The sequence below is a fragment of the Ciconia boyciana genome, chromosome 19 (assembly GCF_034638445.1).
Source record: "Ciconia boyciana chromosome 19, ASM3463844v1, whole genome shotgun sequence".
NCBI classification, from domain to species: Eukaryota; Metazoa; Chordata; class Aves; order Ciconiiformes; family Ciconiidae; genus Ciconia; species Ciconia boyciana.
The window spans coordinates 452,088-474,014 of NC_132952.1; the positions used below are offsets into that span (position 1 = coordinate 452,088).

The following is a 21,927-nucleotide window of genomic DNA, read 5'->3' on the forward strand; positions in this document are numbered from 1 at the left end:
TGCATCCCTGCTGCAAGGCTTCAGAGAGCAAGGCTGCATAAATGAAGAAAGGACATACAAAACACCAAGAACTTAATCCCAGACCCTGCAGGAACCAGTATGCAGCTTTGGAGGGTATGTATGTGAGCCCTCTCACCACATGCATATGGCTGTGGATATATACAGGGACTGAGCTTTAAAATAAGGGTGCCCAGCCCTCCAGCAGAAGCAAGAGCATCGCAGGGGCCAGTACAGCCCTCGCCCCCACACAGCTGAGCACCACCAGGTTTTGGATCCCTTTCTCCTTCACGGGGAAGTGTCAGCAGCAGCATCTTGTTTGCAGGACGAGGAAGAAGTCGTCACACAAGAAGTGATGACATGGGTGGGATCTGGATCTCATGCCAAGTACAGACCAAATTTTTGGCACGGTCCTACTGCTCTGTGGGATGAGGAGCATCTTTCCCATGCAAGGTGATCACACCAAGCCTCCAAATATGTTGGTAGCACATTTAAGGTCCCCAGCCTCCCATTGCATTACACCATCTCCAGTGTAAGTACCAGTGCAAAATGCCAGGTTTTTCCTGCAGGCTACCTCTTTCTAAAGACCCCAACAACAGCCTCCCAGACACCTGCACATTGGTAATCCAGAGCAACAATCTGTGTTCATGACCTGAACCTGACCAAGTTCTGTGGAAAAGAAGAGTTCAAACCAAAAAAAAATACCACATTCCAAAACTGGTGATGGTCTTTGAGTGCTGCCAGATCCATCCATCACAGTCCAGCTGCTCTTCGGCACTTCTTATAGGGACTACAGAGACCTACCAAGCACAAATTAAAGTTGTTTCATCCCCATCAATTCCCTGAACTCCAGCCTAGCATCATTTTCACCCTTCATCTGTGTCAGAGGCTAAACACAGCAAACTCAGAGAAAAAGTGGCAAACAATAAAAAGTTCAGCCAGGGACAAAAAACATATTGTTCTGTTGGTGGGGAAAGGGCAGCTCTGCAGTAATCTCTGTCCTTTTTATTTGTTCCTAACTAGGAAAAAAAAAAAAAGGTTTTAAGTGTTGGGAGGGCTGCTTTATTTTGTTTTCCTAGTAAATGCAATGGGCTGCTTGCTTTAGTTTTAGAGGAGGGAGCGAAGGTGCTGGAGATACTGAGATCACCCTGTCCTGCACCCTGCCTTCTCCAGCATGCTCGCTGAGCTGAATTAGCCATGCACACACAGCCCAGCATACCTGGGATCCAAACAGACTAATTAGCAGCCAGGTCTGGGACTATAAGCTGGAAGCCCTGGTATGAGGCAAATGTGAATCCAAGGATCGCATCCCAGGGCTGGATAATCCTCCAGGGGAAGAAGTTTTTCCAGGGGAAGAAGTTTCTCCTAATGTCCAGCCCAAACCTTGCAAGCAATTTGTGTCTCTGACACATCTTCTTTGCAGTCTGTTCCCATCTGAAGTCTGATGCCTGGATCCAGAACAGTCCTAGCTTATGTGGTTTGGAAAACAAACTGTTTTCTTTTTCTTTTTTTTTTATTTTTTTTAGGGTGTGGGGCTTTGCATGAGATAAACAGAAGGCGATATAATCTTACCAGCTGATATTGCCTGTATTTTACAAAGCGGCTGACTGACTTGCAAACCAACAATGAAAATCTTGTGAGTCACTAAGTTTCTTTGATTTTCTTGCCTGGCATCACTGAAAGGACATTTGCATAACTCCCATAGCGCATCTTCGAAACTGTCACTGCTCCTGCCCTTGAAAGGTTTATTTTGGTACGCTCACGGCAGAAGCCCTCTGTAGTGGGCACCCAGGGCATTGGTGCAGTCTAGCTCTGGGTACGACAGCCTGGTACCCTGCCAGCAGGCACAGGAGACTCTGAGCAGGCGTCACTGAGGTGCAACACAGCCACCAGGCCTGCGGCTCGGAGATGACGTGTGTGCTGGGACTTGCATAGAAAGCCTCCTTGAAATGCACACCAATCTGCAAAAAAATGTGAAATGTATTCCAACATGTTTGTTTGGAGTTGCAATGACAGGGTATTTTGACATATATTTATATGTCACCTTGATATATGGTACATGTGCTTCCAGCAGGACCTAAGGGAGGTGGAGCCCAGCCTGGTAATGGGTGCACTGAAATCCCAGGTTTACTGACTGACAGAGGCATGTGTGACCCCCAGGCACATTTTTGGGGGCCTCATGTAGCTCAGAGCCAGGAAAAAGGAGGTTTGCTTGGAGTCAGCCCAGCAAGACGAGTGTCCTGTTTCCAACTGAGCAGCCTGTATCAGCTGTTTCATGTGAAGAGATAACACAAGGAGCTCATGGTTACTCTGTGATGTTCTTACACAAGTGGGAAAAAAAACACTGTTAGCAGAAAAAGGGGAGAGAAGCCTGAGACTTCTCAGAGCACCTCTGACTTAGAAAGGGATAAGGAGTTTGGGGAGAGAATGGAATGGAGCAAGGTTCTGGTGGGCTCCCTTAACCCATTAGCATATCTTTCCTCCTCCCTGCATGCTTCTCCACCCCTTCTGCACTGAAGAAAGGGAGTACAGGCTGTGGTCTCTCTGCATAGGTATCCAGGGGCAAGCAGCATCCCCACCTGCACTGCACTGGGAAAAGGGCTCCATCCCCTCGCGCCCAAGCCCAAGGAGAGCAGGTCGCATGCCTCCACCTTTCCTCCCCTTCCAATATCAGCATCTGGACCACATCTGTTCACACAGCTGCAAAGGTTTGCTGCTGTGGCCGCAGGTCATTGCCCAGCCCAGCACAGCTGGAGTCCATGTCTCTGACCTGGCTTCCCCTGCCAATGGCTTCACCTGTGTCATTTTGTCCCCTGGTGTTTCTAGGGCTTATCCTGAGCCTGTGTGGCTAGGGTTGTGCCCATGAGCACAGTACATGGGTGATGGGGTGCAGCTGGATGGGGTTTCCCCTCCTCTCACACCATACAGCTCTGCTCCCCATTTGCCCCACCAGCTGGAAAGTCAGTCTCCACTGACTTTCTTCATAAAGGTCCATGGATGCAAAACTGTATTCACAAGCACATAATTACCAAGCTGGGTATTTTCTCCTCTTAATTAGCAATGCCATGGTGTTTTAATTGCTCGATTAAAGTTGCCCACGAGGAAGGTTTAAGGTACATTAAATTTGCTGATTGGTTCATCAGCATGAATCCCACCAACTGGAAAAAATTATCTGGCTTCCAGATTGCTAACCAGACTCTCCAGATCCATTTCTACCACCCGTGTGCCACAGGAGGCACAACAGAGCCCAGCAGCAGAGGGTTTTGTCCATGAAGGGCCACCAGTCCTTCTCCTATTCCCATCTCTCCTTCAGTTTGGGAGCTGGAGGGGAAAGGGTCCTGGCAGTGACAGCCTCCCTTTCTTCTCCTTGTCCAGAGGACACAGGCCATTTTTTCAGCTCAAGCAGAGCTGGGTAAAATCTACCCCAGGGCCAGATCCTCGTTCAGCCACACACATCAGACCCCTGTTTGGTAGCTATTCTCGCTCAGCCCTGGCAGGCTTCATGTGCAAATGGGCTGATGGAGCAGCAATTGCCTAATTGTTGCTCCCTCGTCACTGTTTTCCAGCCAAAGGCAACAGCTGAGCTGAAGCCCCTGAGCATCGCAAAGGGAAAGCAGCCAGAGCAATCAGGACACCCAGAGGCTAAGATGCCTGGTCCCAAACTTTTGACAAAAACGTCTGAACAGCGAGTCCCCCTCCTGAAACCCATGGATATACTGCAAAGATGCTCTTTGGGAACTGCATTTCTGCCAAAGGCTCATCCACCTGCTCTGACAGCAGGGAAGGGGGCCTGTCCCTTCTGTTTTACCCTTTTTCATTTCTTCATTAAAGAAAAACCTTCCTGGGAGATTCTGCACTCCTGGAGGTCTCCATGGCTGATGGCTGGATGTATGGATGGGTTTGTGTCAGCTCCCAGAGAGCAGCACCATGATCTGTAGCCGTGGCACTGCTACCAATGGCCCAAACCAACTCTCTGCATGTGTACAACTCGCAATCAGCTAAACAGATTTTAGCCCAACTTTCCAGTTTTGCTCATTGATAGTTGATGACAAGCACAGCCCAAGGAATAATTCCGCCCCAAAAGGCTGACCCCAATGCAAGGGCCACAGCCCTAAAGCTTTGGTGGCTCAGGAGCCCAACAGCCCTCCCGAAAGAGGGGCTGGCCAGGGCTTGTAGGAGGGGTGTGGGTGAAGAACCACCGTCCTCACCTGCCTGAGCCTCCCTGTCCACCTCTCCATCCATCCACAGGACGTGGTACGCATGTCCCGGCTCTCAGCCTCATGGCTGCTTGAGGAGGTGGCTTGTGGGTTTCTTTCCTTCCCACAGAAGCAGGCCCAGGGTTAAAGTGCTCCCCTTTCTCATTTCTCTAATTGCACTGACATTGAAATGGGTCTCTTATTTGTCCTGTACAGCAGCTGCATATAAATAAGGTGAATTATGCTGATTGTCTTCTTATCTGATAAATTGCTGGGACAGATCCTTTTCACTTATGCTATTGCTTATTCTGCTATTTAGGCAGAGCAGTTGCTATTTGCTGTGTGTAAAAGATACTAACATGTCTTGCTGTGGACTGATACATTTCAAGGAGGAAAGAGCAGCACATCGAGGCTGGCTGTGGATGATGGCGGTGAGGGAAGCAAAGTCCTTCAGAGCCTTGAAAACAGAGGGGAAAAGCAAGTGGGGCAGCAGGGCTGTGCTGCCCTGGGAGAGAGACCCCAAGGGGTTTCATCCTTGGGGTGGCTGTGGCAGAAGATGCTATGGGACTAGAAGCTGGGAATTTTAGAAGCTGGCAGACCCCAGGACCCCATCAGCACCTGTGGCAATTCATGCTCAAAACTGGTTTCTGTCCAGTAAGGCACTGCAGCACTCGTGCCCAGCCACAGTGGGAAAAGAGGGTCCTGTGCCTCTGAAGAGAAATTGGGCAGATGCATGAGGCACAGATAAGGGGGACAAATGTCTTGTGCAATGCAGAGCTGTGACACATCTGATCCCAGGCATCCTTAGCGTGGTCCTGACCCCAGTGGCCCTGGGCTGAGATCTGGCACCCCGATCCCATGGAAACTGCCCCTCACATCCTTATGGCAAACATCAGGACGTCACAACAAGATGAAACGTGTGGATCCTGCCGGAGTAAGTGCAAGGAGTCAGAGATCCCAGCCACCACCTTCCTGCTCAAACAAAGGGGCATCCAAGGTGATGGCCGACAGTAAAGGGGACAAGAGGCAGTGAAGTTACCCTGGTTCCTACGAATCCTCCACCACGCCCCACCTCACCCCATCCTTCCCAGCTCTGTGGCACAGCCTTCCTTCTCCTCTGAAGGGCTGGGAACAACTATGGCCATAATCTGGTTTCCTGAGCTGTCTTCTATCACTCTGGCAGGTCCTTAGAAAAATGAACGTTAAAGAGAAGGGGGAGAAACCTCCACTGTTCAAACATCTTTAGCTTTGACAAATAAGGCGTCCAGCTGTGAAAGGAGGAAGGAAATTAATTTGGAATCACATTTTAAACACTGCCATAGAGGCAAAGTATCTTCTCTCTAATTTCCCCCCCCCAAGCAAAAAATGAATTTCCCTGATATTTATAGAAAGATTATTAGGGCCACAAGGAGTGATTTATATCATCTCATCCCTGTGATGGAGAATGAAAAATTGCTGGGGCGACAGCCACTGGAATCCTGCTTTTGTCTGCCTGACAATTAAAATGGCTAATTTCCAACTCCGACAGATCCACTGGGGTTATAAATCATTCCGGAAAGGCACTTTTCACCATGAAAAATGAACTCTGCCCCAATCAAGCACAAGAAGCTTAGATCAGAGATTTGCATCTGTTTGCTTTCGTGTGTAAATATATGTACTCCTGCTCCACACCCACCCACCAAAGGAGATGCTAGGAAAGAGGTGCTGCCCCTGCTCGCTTGATGCTGGGCTGTCAAACTCCCTGTGCTAGGAGCTGGATAAATGGGACAGGGAAGGCAGGAGGGTGAGACAACACTGAGGTCGGAGAAAGTCCAATGACATTTCTGTCTTGTTTCTGACGCCACAAGCCCTGGGGAGCTTCACCCGAGAACATTGCTGGTTGAGCAGCATGGGTGTGAGTCCGTCTGCATGCAGAAGGGCCAGCTTCTGCCTGTGTCCACTCCAGCTGAGGATGCACATTGGACCACGTTTCCTCCTGTGCTGTGCCTATGGGTAGGGGCAATCCCACCAGAAAAGGGCAGGAGGGCAGAGAAGGAGCTCTCCCAAGGCTTTGCTCTCAGGAGAGAGACAAACATATCCAAGGAAACACAGGAAAATGAGGCTGGCTGAGCACAACACTGATGCCAGGGCTTCCCTCAGCCTCCAGGCTTTGAGGTGGTGATCTCCTGGGGCAGAGCCTGCTGTACGGGACCACAGCAGGGGGAATATGGGGAAGGGGTGTTTGGAACTTCTGAACCAAATCTCCAACTTGCAGCTCCTTGCAGTTGTGGAGCTGGGACCCAGCCGTCCAGGCAGCCCATACCAGTGCCCCCTCCCACGGTAGCACGTGCCTGGCCCCATGCACACTTAGCACCCACTCTTCAACATGGGAGAAGACAACCCTTTCTGAATTATCAGATCTATGCCAGGATGACTTTCAAATCAATGGTCACAGGCTGGAGGAGTTTCAAATAGAAGCATTTATTCTGCTCGTCCTTCCCACTCTGCATAGCTGGGGACCGGCCGGGGCTGGTGCGGATCCCAGCGGCACCTGGATCCATTCCAGTCCAGCGTCGGGCGTCCTAACCTTGCGTCAAGTCTCCCTAAGACAAATGCTCCACTTGACACTTCCACAAAACTCAAACAAAAGCCCCGCACTCTTATTTGTACTGCTCCCCTAAACACCTCCCATAAAGAAACCGAGAGCAAACAAATCTGTGCAGAGAGCTCTCATGGGGAGCCCCGAGCACCATGCTCTGTACACACATCCCCGTGCCTGGTGCACAGCTGCTGCTGGTCACCCCGTTTCCTTATCACAGTTTGTACAGTCAGCAGCCTGATGTCTGCCCAGCAGCACAGAGGGCCCCCGGGAAAGCTCTCCACACCACCGGACGACAGGGCTCTGCTGCAGCCTCGAGGAGGGGTGATGGATAGATGTGATAACCTTGTTTTGTAAAAGCTCAGTGTTTTTCTTTTTGCATTCCTCGCTTTCAAACCCCCTGCCAAAGGGAAGCGAGTGGTGGGGCATTTTGGAGAGGCCAAGTTGTGATTTGCTGGAGTGCACCAGCAGAGATCTCAGCACCAACCAGAGCTTCTGGGGGCACTGGGCTGGGACATCTGGGCCATGTGCTCCACGGTAGGGAAAGATGGAGCCAAGCAGCCCCTGTCCCAGTGCCAGCCCCCGCTGCAAAGCCACTCCCCATCCCAAAGCCATGTCCTGTGCACCAGGACCTGTCACAGTCAGGCTCACAGGAGCTCCCAAGGAGCTTGCCAGTAGTACCAGCAACACATTTTGGAAGCATGAAGCAGGCCAGCAGAGGCTTGGGCAGCCCTTGGGCACCCCTCCAGAGAGGCTGGCTGTCCAAGTTTTTGTGAGCAAGCTTCTGTCCTCAGCCCTTCCCCAAAGAGGCAAGGGCCCCTTGCAGCCATCCCTCCCCTTGCAGTCACCGCCAGCGAGAGGCAGGGACTCACCCATGCAGGAATCCCGCTGCTCTTCGTAGCCAGCACTGCACACGCACTTCCCGATGGGCACCAACCATTCTCCCTCGGCACTGCAGTACATTTTGGGGGTGTCCCTCTCCTCTGAATGGCCCACGCACTCTCCCCGCACTTCCACCAAGGAGGACGAGTCCGCCCCAGTCACAGCCTCGGAGAAGGACGCCAAGTTCCTCACCATTGCCGGGCACTTCTTGTAGTACACCCGCACTGAAACGATGGCGATGCAAGCGCCTATGTCCTGGAAGGCCAAGTAGAAACCCCTCTTGCTCAGTGGCCCCACGCCCCGCACCTCCGTGTTCAGCTTCAGGCGCCTCACCCCCAGGTCCACGTTGGTGAAGCTCTCATCAGCTGCGATGGTGTCAATCTTCATAAACTGGCTCTCCCGGGTGCTGGTGCCCAGGTCCCGATCGGACTCCAGATAGTAGAGGTTGAAAGTCTCCTTGCAGGTGCCCAGCACGCCCGGCATGCTGTTACAGTCCCGTAGCGTGAATTTAATCTCTGCATAGACCCGCCGCGCACCATCCCGTTGAACCCAGTTGGTCCGTAGCCAGTTGTTCTGGTTGGGGGTCATGACATTACAGACCTGGTAGGTGTGGATGGGGCTGAAAAACTCATCCATTTCATTTATCGAATCCCACTGCGGGACAGAGAGGGAACAGGTCATTCCAAATGTCCCCGAACACCAAGTGAGCATGGGGCATGCAGGAGTCTGTGCCATCACCCACCCCGGGATGAACTCCCTCTGCTCCTGCAGCTGCGTCTGGACAAGAGATCACTGCTGCCACAGGCCAAAGGAAAATGAGGATGAGCAGACTTTACCCAGCACTAATTTGGGCAGTAACTCTCACAGCCCACCCTGATGCAGAGCTGGGTGAAGTGCACCCCCTGTTCGCAAGGGGAATGCTTGCACAAGTCTGATCTGATGGTAGAAACTGATGGCAGTGTGTGTTTGGGAGGGCTCCAAATCCTCCAGGCCATGTCTGCAAGTCCCTTTTCTTGGTGCTCAACCTGCCATTCGCAGCAGCAGCAGGAAGGTACCCACGTGGTGTTCACCTGGGTCTCTTCTGGCTCATGCAATCTCCATGCACAAACTAAACAGGCCATTTTCCACGTGGAGAATGAGTTTCGGGGTGCATACCACAGAGTGAAGGGGAAGCATGCAGTGAACACCGGACTTCCAGCAAGAAATGGGGGTCCATGGGGGGTCAAAGCCCCCTTCTTCCCAGGCAAGCTGAGGTCAGTGTGGTGCCTCGGTGTGAGCCCACAGTGCTCAGCCCATCTGAGAGGCTGGACTGGGGGCTGGCTCTGGGAACCTGGGGGGGCTTACAGCTTGACAGCTCTGGGGTTAAAATTCAGTGTAGCAGGGTGAGCTCAGGGAGGAGATGCTGTGGAAAAGCAAGTTGCAGCAAGCAGGATTGCAAAGGAGTGGTGGTCTGGGTAAGTTTAGAGGGACAGGGACATTTGTGTCATCAAAGGGAGAGATGCTAAGTGTTTTTGACTGATGAGAAGTGAGAAGAAGTAGTGAGATTTTGGATACAAATGAGCTCCATCGCAGAGGAACAAGTTGAACTTAGTCGTTGGGGGCTACAGGGCACTTCTGGGGGCTCGCTCTTGCCTCACATCTCCCTCTCCACTCTCTCCAACCCCACCAAACCCTCACCAGGACCCACAGACCTTCCCTTCTCTGGGGGCTTCCCAACACTGCTTCAGCTCTCATCCCTGTCCAAACCAGGCACCCCAAACACATCCCCCATGGATGGGTCTGGACCCTTGAATTATTCTTATGGGAGAAGGAGGAAGAGGAGCAGAGGAGGACCAAACCTTCTGACTTTTCCCTGGACTTAGCAACAGTCTTTGAAGAGGCCCGAGTCTCACCACCATCCCCAAGTCCAGCCGTGAGGGGCAGCCCCAGACGCAGCCCTGCAGAAGTTGGGGAAGGTACTGGCACCCTTGCAGCGTTTGCTGCTCTGCCTACCAAACCACCTCCCCCCACAGCCTCAGCACTCCCCTGCCTGCACCTTCCTCGGGCTGCCGGCTCTGCCAGCACCGCCGAAGGCAGCGGACAGGGAGCAGCCCCCCACCTCGGCACTGTGTGTGCCCTGCCTGCCTGCGTGCTGTCTGGGGGGGCTGGGAGAGCCAAGCAAAGCTCCAGCAGTGGTGCACAGAGCAGGAAAACAAATATTTTAAGCAGCATTCCAAGGACACTAAAATAAACTTCTGGGCTTGCTCTGACGGGGCAAAAATGGTGTTTTCTTATGCAAGTAGTGGCCTGTGGTTCATCACAGACGCAAAACGAACAGCAGCCCAGAGAGAAGGAGTCTGATGCTCAGCTCAGAGCGGGTGAGCCTGAAGACTTCACCCCAGTGACTGTGGGAGCTGATGAGGATGCAGATCTGCTGGGACGGGCACCCGACAGCCTTGCTATGTGGCCACTAGCACTGCAGGGACAGGACATGGCTAGGGGAGGGCATCACACCTCCAGAGCGTAAGAGATATTGGAAAGCGGTTATCAGTGATACCCCATGAAAGGTATACGTGATATATACCTATATATTTAATTGAGGTGATACCTCGATGAAAGCTCATACAGAGGGGAATATGCTGGCAAAAGGTGTGAAAGTCAAGCCACTGCTAGGAGAGAAAAATATTTCTGGTTCTTTTAAAAAAATTGTCTTTGGAATTCCAGAAATGCCCAGGTTCATCCTAGGTCCTAGGATCACTGAAGACCTGCTCTGCACCCCAGCACTCAGGTAGGCAACATGGAAAGGGGCCAGCCTACCTGCATGCTTTTCTGGAGAGGTGAGCAGCAGCACCCCTCTTATTATGCCTCAGCTTCCCCAACCACAGAGATGAACCTGTAGAAAGTGCTGTGACACCCAGGATACACTCCTGCCGCTTGGCCAAGGGGTACAGGGGTGCCCCGAAGTGTGTGCAGCAGCAGGCACAGCACAGCTCCCTGCACACCCCTGCACCGGGGCCAGCAGGAGCCAGCCAGCTCCCTGCTTTTGCATCAACGTGTGCACGCACTGCAGCGCTGCAGAGGGTGTGGAAGTCTTTGTCAAAATTAATCAAGCACAAATTAACACGACATCTGTTTCCTGTCTTTTCTCTGCTGAGTTTCCCGGGGTGGGAAGTGAGGCAGAGCTGCGCATGGGAGGAGACATGCAGGGCTCTCCAGGAGTGTCCAGCAAGGGAAATATGAGGTTATCGTGTGCAGCAAAATGCCTTGGCCTCCAGCTAGCATGGTTGCTTTGGGTCTCCAGGCATTCACTCTCTCCCAAATCTGGCAGAGGAGATGGTGCTCGTGACCGCGGCGTCCCCACACTCCTGTGGCACTGCCAGAGCTGGCAGCATCCTCACTGCTGGCACAGAGCAGGTTGTTAAATGCCCATCTCCAAGCACCGGCAATGGTCAGCATCAACCACAGGGGAGAACTTGGAGTGTTTGCATTTGCAGCATCACTGTTTCAAACTTGGTGCTTGCAGAACAGCTGGACTGTTGGCTCTTTCCCAGGGTTGTACACAGCACCTTGGGATCCCAGTCTGAGACTAGCCCAGAACACCACACCTGTACCACTGGCCTACAGGGCAAGTGCTCTGCCATCGGTGGAAATGCATGGAGGGAAGGCAGGCGACCTGAACTGGTGGCTCGGATGCCACAGGTGCATCTTCCCAGTGTGCCACAAGGCAACACAGGTCCCACAAGCTCTGCCAGGTCCCAGGACCTGCCAGGCATTTGGGATGGAGGGACCTGCTTCAGGAATCCCCATGACTTGAAGGGTTTTTCTGTTCCACCTTAGTTCCAGGCTCTTATGGCCAGGGAGAGGAGTCTCTGACACTGGGTACCATCGGTTCAAGAGCACAAGCACTGTGCACGCACCCATCCTCCTGGCATCGCCTGCTCTCGGCTGATGGTTTGAAGTGGCTTTTATTAAATGAAGCTCAGCCCGGCCCCCGTCATTGCGATAAGATCCCCTAGCGAGACGGAAATGAGGACATCATAATTAACGTGGTGAACGCACACGTTGGCAGGGGGGTGGTGGGGGGGGCATGATTGCATCTGTATTCAGGGGCTTGCCTAATAGTTTAAATTAAAGTCAACACCAGTTATAAAAAAATTGCCAGATTATGAAAGGCAAAAGATGCAAACACCAGATATCTGGGCGGCTGAGCAAGGTCTTAGAAGTCTCCCAGGGCCTGTGTGGCACAGCAGAGCGGGGAGAAGGAGGAGGAGGAGGAACAGAGGGGGTGAACATGCAAGGAGAGACCATGTCCCCCTGGAGCAGCAGCTCAGCCTCCCACCACCCCTGTAGAGCCCACAGAGAGAGCCAAAGGACGAGGTCTCCACAGCCCTGGGACGGCTTCCAAGGAGGGATGCCAGGTCTGCCTGGCATAGCAAAGCTTTTGCTGCTGCTGAGACATCCAGCACTTTCCTTCCTCCCGAGAGCAAGCACTGAGCTACGGCACCTCCCCAGGAGCTGCTGGGTCCCTTGCACCACTGTCACTGAGAGAGAAAAAAAAAAGAGAAGGACATTATTGCAGCTATAAATCATTAGATGGGAGGCGTTAATGGAGATAATCCCCATGAAATCAGTCACTGCTGTGGCTAAGGAGGGATTTATCAGGCAGTTAACTACCCTGAGCTTCACTGCAGGTGATTAACTCCTGGTAGTGACCAGCATCTGGGGAATTAACAATAACCCAGCATTTACTGAACAAGCACTGGGAGATGAGCTTTTATCTCAATTACTAGGCTAAATCTTTATTTTCCAATGTTCTATTCCTACCCATCTTTTTTTTTCAAAGAAAAAGAGTTTCACCACAGCTTGCCCTGTAACTTGCTAGTATTCCTGGATCCAGGCAGAGGCTTCGGTTTGGAAAAGAAACCCAAGAAATGGCAAAAGGACATCAAAGTGATGGAGGACAGAAGACATGGCCTGGGCAGATGGGAGACCCCAGTATCTTTTGTTGCTCCGAGGAGAAAGACATGACCCTGAAGGGGGTTGAAATGGCAAGCACACAGCACAGCTCGGACTGGGGACAGGGTTTTTACAGGGTGGGCTGGGGACAAAGGGAGACCCTGCTCTGTAACAGAGCTGGCGTGTCAGGCAGGGTTCATCCTGCCATCCTGTTGGCTGCAGGACCAGAGCCAGGCAAAAACAGTCCCCTGCTGCGTAGGCTTTCCTCTACAGTTCAGTTCCGGGGCGTTTACAGCAGTACTGTATACCAGCGTGAAATCCCCATCCCTGATGCGCAAACACTGCTGAGAGACCATCCTACGGGCAGAAATGTGCCGTCTGTGCTCTCAGCTGGTTGTTTAAGCAAATCTGGTGCCTTTCTGCTAGTTTTCTCCCTGAGCTACTGCAGAATGAGGGAAGAGCACTCTTGGCTAATTGTGCCCAGGGGCCTCAGGATATATCTCTTTATCAGGAGCGGAGGTGCAGAGATGGGGAGGTGCAAACCACATCTGAAGGTCTTTCCTGGTGCTCCCAACAGCAAAGCCAACATGGAGCATGCCGAGTGTTGGAGCAGCTGCCTGGGTGGCGGATGCCCACCAGCCCTCTGGGCTGACCCCAGCCCATGCAGCGAGGGGGATGCTGTGGGGCCAGACCACGGAGGTGCTGGTGGGGGGCAGATGGGGAGGTCGTGGGCAGCATGGGGGGGCCTTTCTCCAGCACTCAAGGTGCTCCCATTATAATTAGCTTTTTCAAGGCATCAGTCAAGCTCCTTAGATACCCTGTGTCTGAACAAAATAGTTTCCTGTTTGACTTTGTAAATCAAAGTAGACGATACAATAATTATTAATAATATGTTGACTTATCTCATCAGCGTTTTAATTAGTCAGTAGAAAAGCAATTTGCAAAGGGGCCGATCAGGCTCCCTCTGATCCAGCAGGTCACGTGCCAAGCAAGGAAAGGGGAGAGAAGGGCACTGGGGCACTGGGGCAAGGAGAGCTGGGAAACCGGAGGCACAGAAGAGGAAGGGGCAGCCTCTTTGACGGCACTGATAAGAGTTTAATTTTCAATGCAAAGGGAATTGTTCTGGGGATGGAGCGAGCTGCAAAGCTCCTGGGAGCCCTTTGAAGTTATAATTGAGAGGAGCCGCAGCCTGTGGGACAGGGATGCTCCTGGTGACCCTTCCACTTCCTGCAGTGTCTCCAGGGTGGAGGTGAGAGGGGAACGCAATTAAACCCCTGAGCAGCAATTACAGCCAATTACCCCTCAGTTAATCGTCTGGCAAGAGGAAATGTCAAAACAGGCCACACATGCCTCCCTGATGGCTTGATGCTCCCCAGGGTTGGTGGTGCTGCTGACCCCCACTGTGCCCATTGCTCCCAGCCCCCTGCTCCTCTGCTCTTGCTGGCCACAGCAAACCCAGAGAGGAAAAAAAACCTTCCTGTGAGGCAAGTTCACCTTGCCCACAGGTGTGATGAAAACATCAAGACTTTGCAAGTGGTACCATTCCAGTTTTGCACTGCTGATGCTTTGGACCATTGCCCTGGCTGTGTGGGCAGCTCTGGGATGTCAGTCCAGAAGAGGAAACCTCTGAGACTGCCGCCTTTCCTCTGCCATCCCCAGGAGCCCCAGAGAGGTGGGACAGGACATGCAGGTGCTAGAAAAGCAAGCCATAGGGCACTAGGGGCTGAGCTAGTGGACACAAGTCCCCTTCTTAAGCTTCTCAGGCTTAGGACTGGGGCTCTGTGCTGTTTAGTGCCATGCAAAGACCCAGCCAGAGCTAGCCACCTCCCCACTGTCACCCATGCCGTGGCCCTAGGCTCAAGCAGGGCAGGGGAATGGCAATGTGGGTAAAGCAAAAACAAGCGTGACTTCAGCTGGGGAGCCAGGGTCAGCAACACTGTCCCTTGGCAGGAGGATGATGTGATGGGTGTGACTGTCTGTGGACAGAGCAGAGACACTGCAGGGAAATCCTGCACCCTCTGGCACCGAGGGCACGCTCCAGCCACAGGTCAGGCAGGACAGGCAGCAAGGGAGGATAGCACTGGGTGGGCGGGCACTGCCACCTTTCTTCCAGCAGGAGTATCTGAATCAAGGAAATGGCAGCAAAAATAAGGGACCTCGGATAAAACCTGGCTTCACTGTACACCACCTCCATACACCAGCAACTGGGCTCTACCCAGCCCAGGGCTGCCCAGAGTCACAGCACACTGCAGTGGGCAGGGACAGTCCCAGAGTCACCAGCAGTACCCCTGAGATGGTGACCAGCAAACTCAGTCCCTTTCCCGGAGCAGAGATCACACCAGGCTCAGAGCCATGTGGACCTAAGCTACCAAGCCTGCGAGTCACCTGGCATCTCTCCCACCTGAATCTGAACCCTGCTGTAGGGGTTGCTCAGGAGGCATCTGCTCAGTGCCAAATCATTGGCACTGAGAGCAAGTATCCTACAGCAGCTTCTTTGAGACACCAGCACCCTATCCCACCTCCTTTCCAGTGACGGCAACTGGATCCAAGTGCAAATTTACTACTCAAAAAGCACCTGGAGCTGAAGGACCAGCAGGAGGGTAAAGGAATGAGATGCTCTTTCAGGATGATGCGATGCAATGGCCCATGGAGGAAGAACCACAGTCCAGACAAGTGTTCAGAGGAGCCATTAAAACATCCGGCTGGAAAAAGATATGCAAAGTTGTTTGTGCAAGAACGTCACATCGAAACCCAGGCACCCTCCTTGAAGGTGTTCAAGACAGTTTTCACATAGCTGTATGGTCGTCCTCTTGGTCACGGGGACACGAGTTGGGCAAAAGCACAAAGTAAGCGAAGAGTGGTGTTATCCCATGACTTACCCAGGACTTGTAGGAGGACACAGCAGCATGTCCAAGAGGTGGCTTTGGTGTTAGGTGTTATACAAGTCTTTTTGTTTTTATTTTCCTTTTTTGGCATCCAGTATTAACTATTTTTAATAAACATCACTAATAAGGTGGAGACTTCAGACATGTACTAGGGTTCAGGAGCTGCTGGGCTGCTGGTGAAGGGCTGCTGGGCATCTGTTGTAGTGCAAGAGAGCAGCACAGCGGTGACTGCCCTGTGAGCCAGTCCCCGCACCCTATGGTCACATAACACATTACACCTGACAGCCCTAATGGGTTGGGACCCAGGATTCATCCCCTGGATTTGTAGATGTACAATACAGGATGCTGCACCTTAACTGGTCATGGAAGTCCCTGATGTGGTGAGAAAGAGGCACCTGTAGGCTCAATCCCTTGTCTGCTTTGGGAGTGCAAGGTCCTGCCCAGTCATGCCCATGTGTCCCCAGGACAGCCAGCTCAGGTGGATTCATCTTCGTCCAGGTCACCTAGGTGATGTGATGGATCCCATCTGCATGTCTGACAGCCAGTAATGGGCCAGGGGATGGGGTCACACAGGCATCTGGAAAGCTGGACTCATGGTGGAGAATCCAAAAGAAGGAGGGTCTTGGGCAGTCTGTGAGTGGTGGAGGGTCTGACTATGGGGAGGAACTGCTTAGGATAGAGTGAAGGGCAGAGCAGTGGAAGTGGACAAAGGAAAACAGCCCTCACTCCCAGAAACATCCCAGAAACATCCTCCCTCCTAGGGGAGCAGAGGAAGCCCTGCTCCCTGATCCCCTGAAGGTGCATCGGGCCCCTCCAGGATGCCAGGATTTGGCAGCAGGGCTGGAATGAGATGGCAGCACCAGGGTGACAGGACAGGGATCCACATGACTGAGGGCAGCCTGTGCATGACCATGAAGAGGACAACATCTCCCTCATCCAGGCAATGGCAGAAGAGGGTCCGGTGGCTGGAAAAGGAAGCCAGGCAAACCCACGTAGTGATGGATTTTTAATAGCAACCTGTTAACAACATCACTACAGGACCTGGAGGATTTACCACCACTGGCTATTTTGTAGTCAAGGATGTTTTTTTCTAAAAGCTGGGCTTTTCTGAGATGCAAGTGAATTGACAGGTCTGAAGGCCTGTATTTATGCAGGAGATCACATCCCATTAGCTCTGCAGTCCCCTCTGACCTTGTACCTCTGAATCTACTACATTTCCAGGATAGTCATTATTGCAACAGCTAACTGCTAAAATTAGAGCTGAGTTAATGATTTAATATATTTACATATACAATAATGTCTGATACAAATCTGATCATTGTTATTATTATGAATTCACAGTTCTGATCACTCCTGCTCAAACAGCGCAGGGACTGAAAGTCTCAAGCAACAGATCAATGAAAATGATTAGAGGCCTGGGAAGATTTCTGTAGGAGGCAGAATTGGAAAGATTAGGACTGTTTAGTTCAGAGAGGAGATGAAAAAGAGTGGACATGAAAAACCAACACAGCAGCAAAAGCCAGGTAGGCACCCCAATTTTGCACATTTTGTGCATGCAGCAAGCCCCACTGTGCCTTGCAGTTGTCCTGTGTGTATTTATGGGATTGTTTCTGTTCACTAAATGAATGAGCAAAATCCTTACAGCCAGGTCACCGCTGCCATCTGAAACTCACAATTTCCAGAAAGGTGCTGAGGCAGGAAAAGCTGGACATGGAAATGCAAGTGAAGGGAGCATGCAGAGAGGATCCAGCCAGTAGAGATGGCAGGCTCACATGAGGGTCACCATCCCTACATCCCTCCCGGCCACGCCGCAGGGCGGTGCATTTACATCCCCATTCCCTGTAAGAAACCACCTGCAGGGGATGCTCCCAGTTCCCCTCTTGCCCAGTTCCCACAGCAAACTCTGATTACAGGCGGTTGAGAGCTTCCCAGTCATTTTGGGCTGTTCCTCCTGACCCCTCCGCTGGTGCAGTGAGGAATGAGATGCTTCTCAGCGTGAGTGCCCATGGGGCAACCCAGCTCTTGAATTCCCTCAAAGCTTAGGACCTGGTGACAACCTGGTCCCTAGCAGGGGACATGGAGAGTTTAAACAGCCTTCTCCAAACCGGCCACATCCCACTGCTAGTCTTTCAGGCTGGCATTTTCCCAGCAGACATGGTCTCTTTGCCCCATCGGTACTGACCAAGGCACCAGTCTGGGGCTGAGATGCCCACCCACCCTGCCCACAGGGACCTGTGGTGACCCGTCCCACTGGGGTCCCCATGTGCCAATGTCCGCTTCATACTTACCCCGTGTGAGGGATAAGTCATCCAGCCCCAGTCCCCCGGGATTGTTGACGTGTCTAGCAGGTTCACTGGAAAACACAGAAGCAAAATGTGTTAGAAAGCTTTCTCCCCATCCCCAAGGGGTGAGGAACCAAGCCACCACAAACAACCCCTCCCCACACCCCACTCGCTTGGTTGTCCCCCTTGCCCATCAATCCATAGGGCTGCTGCCAGGGACCTGCCTGGCTGCAGCTGAGACAGATATGGCACAAGGGGATGGCAAGAAATTATGCTCCTCAGAGTTGGTTCGGAGTAGAGTTGGGCTGGGGCTGTATCAGTCCTGGCCATAGGACTGAGAGCAACATGTCCTTTCGGAGGAGAGGGGACTGCAAACAGCAGGTTGGAGGGGATGCAGAGCAGGTCAGAGGGGATGCAAAGCAAGGGGGAGCTGGGGAAACAAACTCCAAGCATCAGGTTGCCCACCAGTCCCACTCTGGGCCAACACCGATGCAACTGGAGCATCGTTCCTCACCTGGACACTTCTCCTCTGGAGGCTCTGCCGAGCCCTTTAGGCTCACATCCCTCCCAGCACCACTGGTTTGAAGTCTGCACTCCAGCAGCCGCTGTAATTATGTACCGCAGTGCCTGGCTCCAGCACAAAGTGACCCCCCATGGTCCTGACTGACACCCCACTGGAGAGGCCAGACCGTGGGGGGACAGGCTGCATGAGGAGGTCCATCAAAGCCAACCCTTCAAAAGCCCTGCCACCACTGGGAGCCCGGCTTAATGAGGAGACGGGCAAATCTGCAAGGAGAGAGGAGTAGCTTCTGCAGGGGGAGAGGCGAGGACGCCTTTGAATGTGCTCAGGAGCTTCCCGTGGAAACCTGTGCAGTGTCAGCAGTGCAGGGGGAAGAGGGATGCCACGGCATTGCTGAATGCACAGGGTGTGCTGCCCCTCAGTGTCATCTGCTGCCCATGAGCCCACACCCAGATCCTGCAGCATCAGGCAGAGGAGAGCCTTGTCACTGCCTGATAACCCCCCGACTTGCTCAGTTCCTGGAGAAGAAGCCCAAGCCCCAGCTCCAGGGTACAGATCCAGAGGGATGGAGGCTTGGGAGAGGGTGCCAGCAAGGTGCCCTGACCCTTGGGAGTGAGTGCAGCGGGCACCGACACCAGTGCACCCATGTCTCGTCACCCCTCATCAGCACCAGCCTCCCTCAGGGATGTCCAGTGCCTCCAGCTTTCCCCAGCACTCTTTGCCTTGCAGCCGCCCAGTAAGGTCAAGCCCACACTGGATGCTTTGTCCATGCTGGCTGCTTTTCCTCACCCTCAAGCAGCATCAAACTGGACCTCGAGGCAACTTGGCGCAGCATTCAGGCTGCAGCACTGGGTCTCGGCTGGTCCCTGGGCTTGGGAGGGATGGTGGTCTCGGCGCAAGGCACTGGCTTCTGGCGGTAGGGACAGGGCATGTTGGGACAGCGGCTCCAGCCCCAGCAGAGGCTGGGCTCAGCGTGATGCTGGTCCCAGCAGCCGGAGGAACGGGTGCCACTTTCATTTACTATTACCAGGCAGGGAAGGAGGCGGGGGGAGAGAGGAGCAGAGACGTGAGCTGGCTGTGAAACGCCCAGACGTCATGCTCCTGACAGAGCAGATTAGGAGCTTTTGAGGCATTTATTAATGTTAGCAGAACAATTTGAAAGAATTTCCAGGGTTTCATGTGTGACTCCATTGGCCCAACAGCAGGCCAAGCCCCTCCACTCCCTGCACGGTGCTGCTCCCACTGCTAAAGAGGCCCCTTGCCCTCAGCACGGAGTAATTACCTCGGAGATCTCAAATCCATTTTTATTTGTTATTGTTAATCTGAAGATTTTCTGCCTATTTTCCCTGGGTAATTCGCCCAGCAGGAGCCCAGGCTCAGGAGTTTCCCTGTTCACAGTGCAGGAGCACGGTCCTGGTGACTCTCAGCAGGCAGGCTGTGGGGAGGGGACTGCTTTCGCAGACCCTCTCTCCCCCCCACTGTGGTCTCTGCACTCTCTTTCCCACGCTGAGATGGTCAGCAATGGAACGCGGCTGCCTCTCGCTGCTCTCCAGGCAGCACGAGGAACCTGCACGGACTGGGGTCCAGGTGGAGCATCGCGCCGTGGGGAATGATGCTGAGATTGGAGCAGGCAGCCCCACAGTGGGATGTTCCTCAGTCTTGTCTGCACAGCGGTGCATGGGACCTGGAGCCAGCTTGCTACACCCCATCCCACCATGTGGACCATATGGTTGTCACCCAACTTCATATAGATGAAGGAGCCATCTCCTTGCGGGTGCTTTGGTGCACAAATAACTAGACAAGCTTGCATTCTCTGCAACACGCCCGTGGAGCAGATTGCTTGTGCCTCTTTGAGGGCTAAGTTAAGTGTTTTATTCTTTAATAAGCATTTCAGCCAAGTGCATAGGAGTCCTACGCATTAAGCCCACTGCAGTGGGCATTGCACAAATATAAAGGCACTGCATGTCCAAGAGCTCTAGTGTTAACTCACGGTACAGCACACACGTCTGTGGATATGAGCATCCATCTAGCAGCACTATTACATGCCGTGCTCAGATATGGGGAGGCCAATACTCTCCCAAAACCCAACTGTCCATTTCAGGGAAACACTACAGACCAATGCCGAGGGGAACCCGCTGCATCGCATGTGACAAGTGCCCCATCCAGCCCCTTGCAGGTGATTTCCTGACTGTGTTGCTTCTCCAGGGGCAATGCTCAGAAAGCCCGCCCTTGATGCCGGAGGGTGAGCAAGACGGCCACAAAGGACCCCTTTCAGCCGAAACATTTCTCAGTAAACGTGTCGGTTTGGGAGACCTCTCTCCTACAGCTGGGCAATTCTGTTTGATGTTATGGACTGTCTGCACATATCAGTCTCAAACTGTGAGCTCCATTTTGTTTTCCTGAGCACCATTTTGTATTTTCCCTATTCTGTGCCTTGGCCTTGACTCAGCGTATTGAGCCAAAACACCAGGAGGTGTCAGGGGAAATTCTCGCACTGGTGGAAGAGCTGTCAAGCCTGATTGCCCATTCAAATGGAAGCACCTAGGAGCAAGCAGGTCGCTCCCCCAGTGCCAGCTGGGGTCTTGAGCCAGAGTCTCATGCAAGGCAGACCTACTTGCTCCTTTATAAAGTTGTATCATGGAATGCTGTATGAGTAGTGCACATTGCAATCTCATACATGCAGATTATGCAGGAGTCCCAGACTAGGTGTATGTATATGCATTTGTATATGATGTAAATGTATAGTTTATACCTACATCTTTATTTTTATATCTATATCTATATCTATATCTATATCTATATCTATATCTATATCTATATCTATATATCTGTCTATATCTGCATCCATATCTACCAAATTCTAAACACTGCTTGAGATGAGTGAGGAAGCTGAGGCAGGGACTAGCATCTAGAGGATGTACTTTTTGCCTGGGTCCATATATCTCTTGTACTGCATAAAGAGTGAGCACTCAGAAACCCTTCCCAATACTTGTGCTGGTGACTGCAGCTTCTTCAGGGATGTACTGCACCCCTACAAACAGAGGCACGGGTGCTTTGCAGTCCCACATCCAAGCATCCCAGGCTTGGGAACAGTGCCACAGGAGCCACAGCTGCCCAGCCTGGGGGAGCCCATGGACCCTCAGCCCACCTGGGGGTGCATGGTGGGCTGGTGGGACAAGCCCAGCAGTGACATGCTGGGGGATGTGCTGAGCCCCAGCCTCTAGAAGAGCAGTGGGGGACCAAAGAGGGCTCTTAGCTCTGTCGCTAATTGTTAACCCACTGCAGTCCTCACTAATTACTCCGCCTTCTCCCTCCCAGGCAGGGGCTTTGTAGCGCAGGCGTGGGGAGAAAGGGTCAGTGGGAGCAGCCCTGTTCCCTTGGGCTTCAGTTCCTCTCCTTCACAACTTCAAAGGCCTCCCAAGATTCACAGCAAGGCTCCCCCCCCATGCAACAATGCCTTTTGCATCGATAATTAAACTCTTATCAGCCCGGTTAGGCGCTCCTGCTCCCTGCTACCCAAAGACTGGCAGGCTCAGCCCCCAGAGCCCCACGCGGGTTTGCACACCCCACAACAGCCCCACAGCCCCAACCCCACTCAGTGGGGGAACAACACGGGGAGGGTTATCCTCCGCGGGAAGAGAGTGTCGGGCTA

The 21,927-nt window shown here is 52.8% G+C and overlaps 1 protein-coding gene across 1 annotated transcript in view; it reads right to left on the reverse strand.

Moving 5' to 3' along the window:
• Window positions 1–21,927, reverse strand: part of LOC140661542 (zinc finger and BTB domain-containing protein 40-like) — a 134,582-nt gene that overhangs the window by 19,217 nt on the left and 93,438 nt on the right. The window contains exons 17-18 of the mRNA XM_072883881.1: window positions 17,762–17,826; window positions 7,644–8,307 (exon numbers count right to left, since the gene is read on the reverse strand). Of these exons, the coding sequence (XP_072739982.1) occupies window positions 7,644–8,307; window positions 17,762–17,826 (729 nt within the window). The remainder of the gene's footprint in view (window positions 1–7,643; window positions 8,308–17,761; window positions 17,827–21,927) is intronic.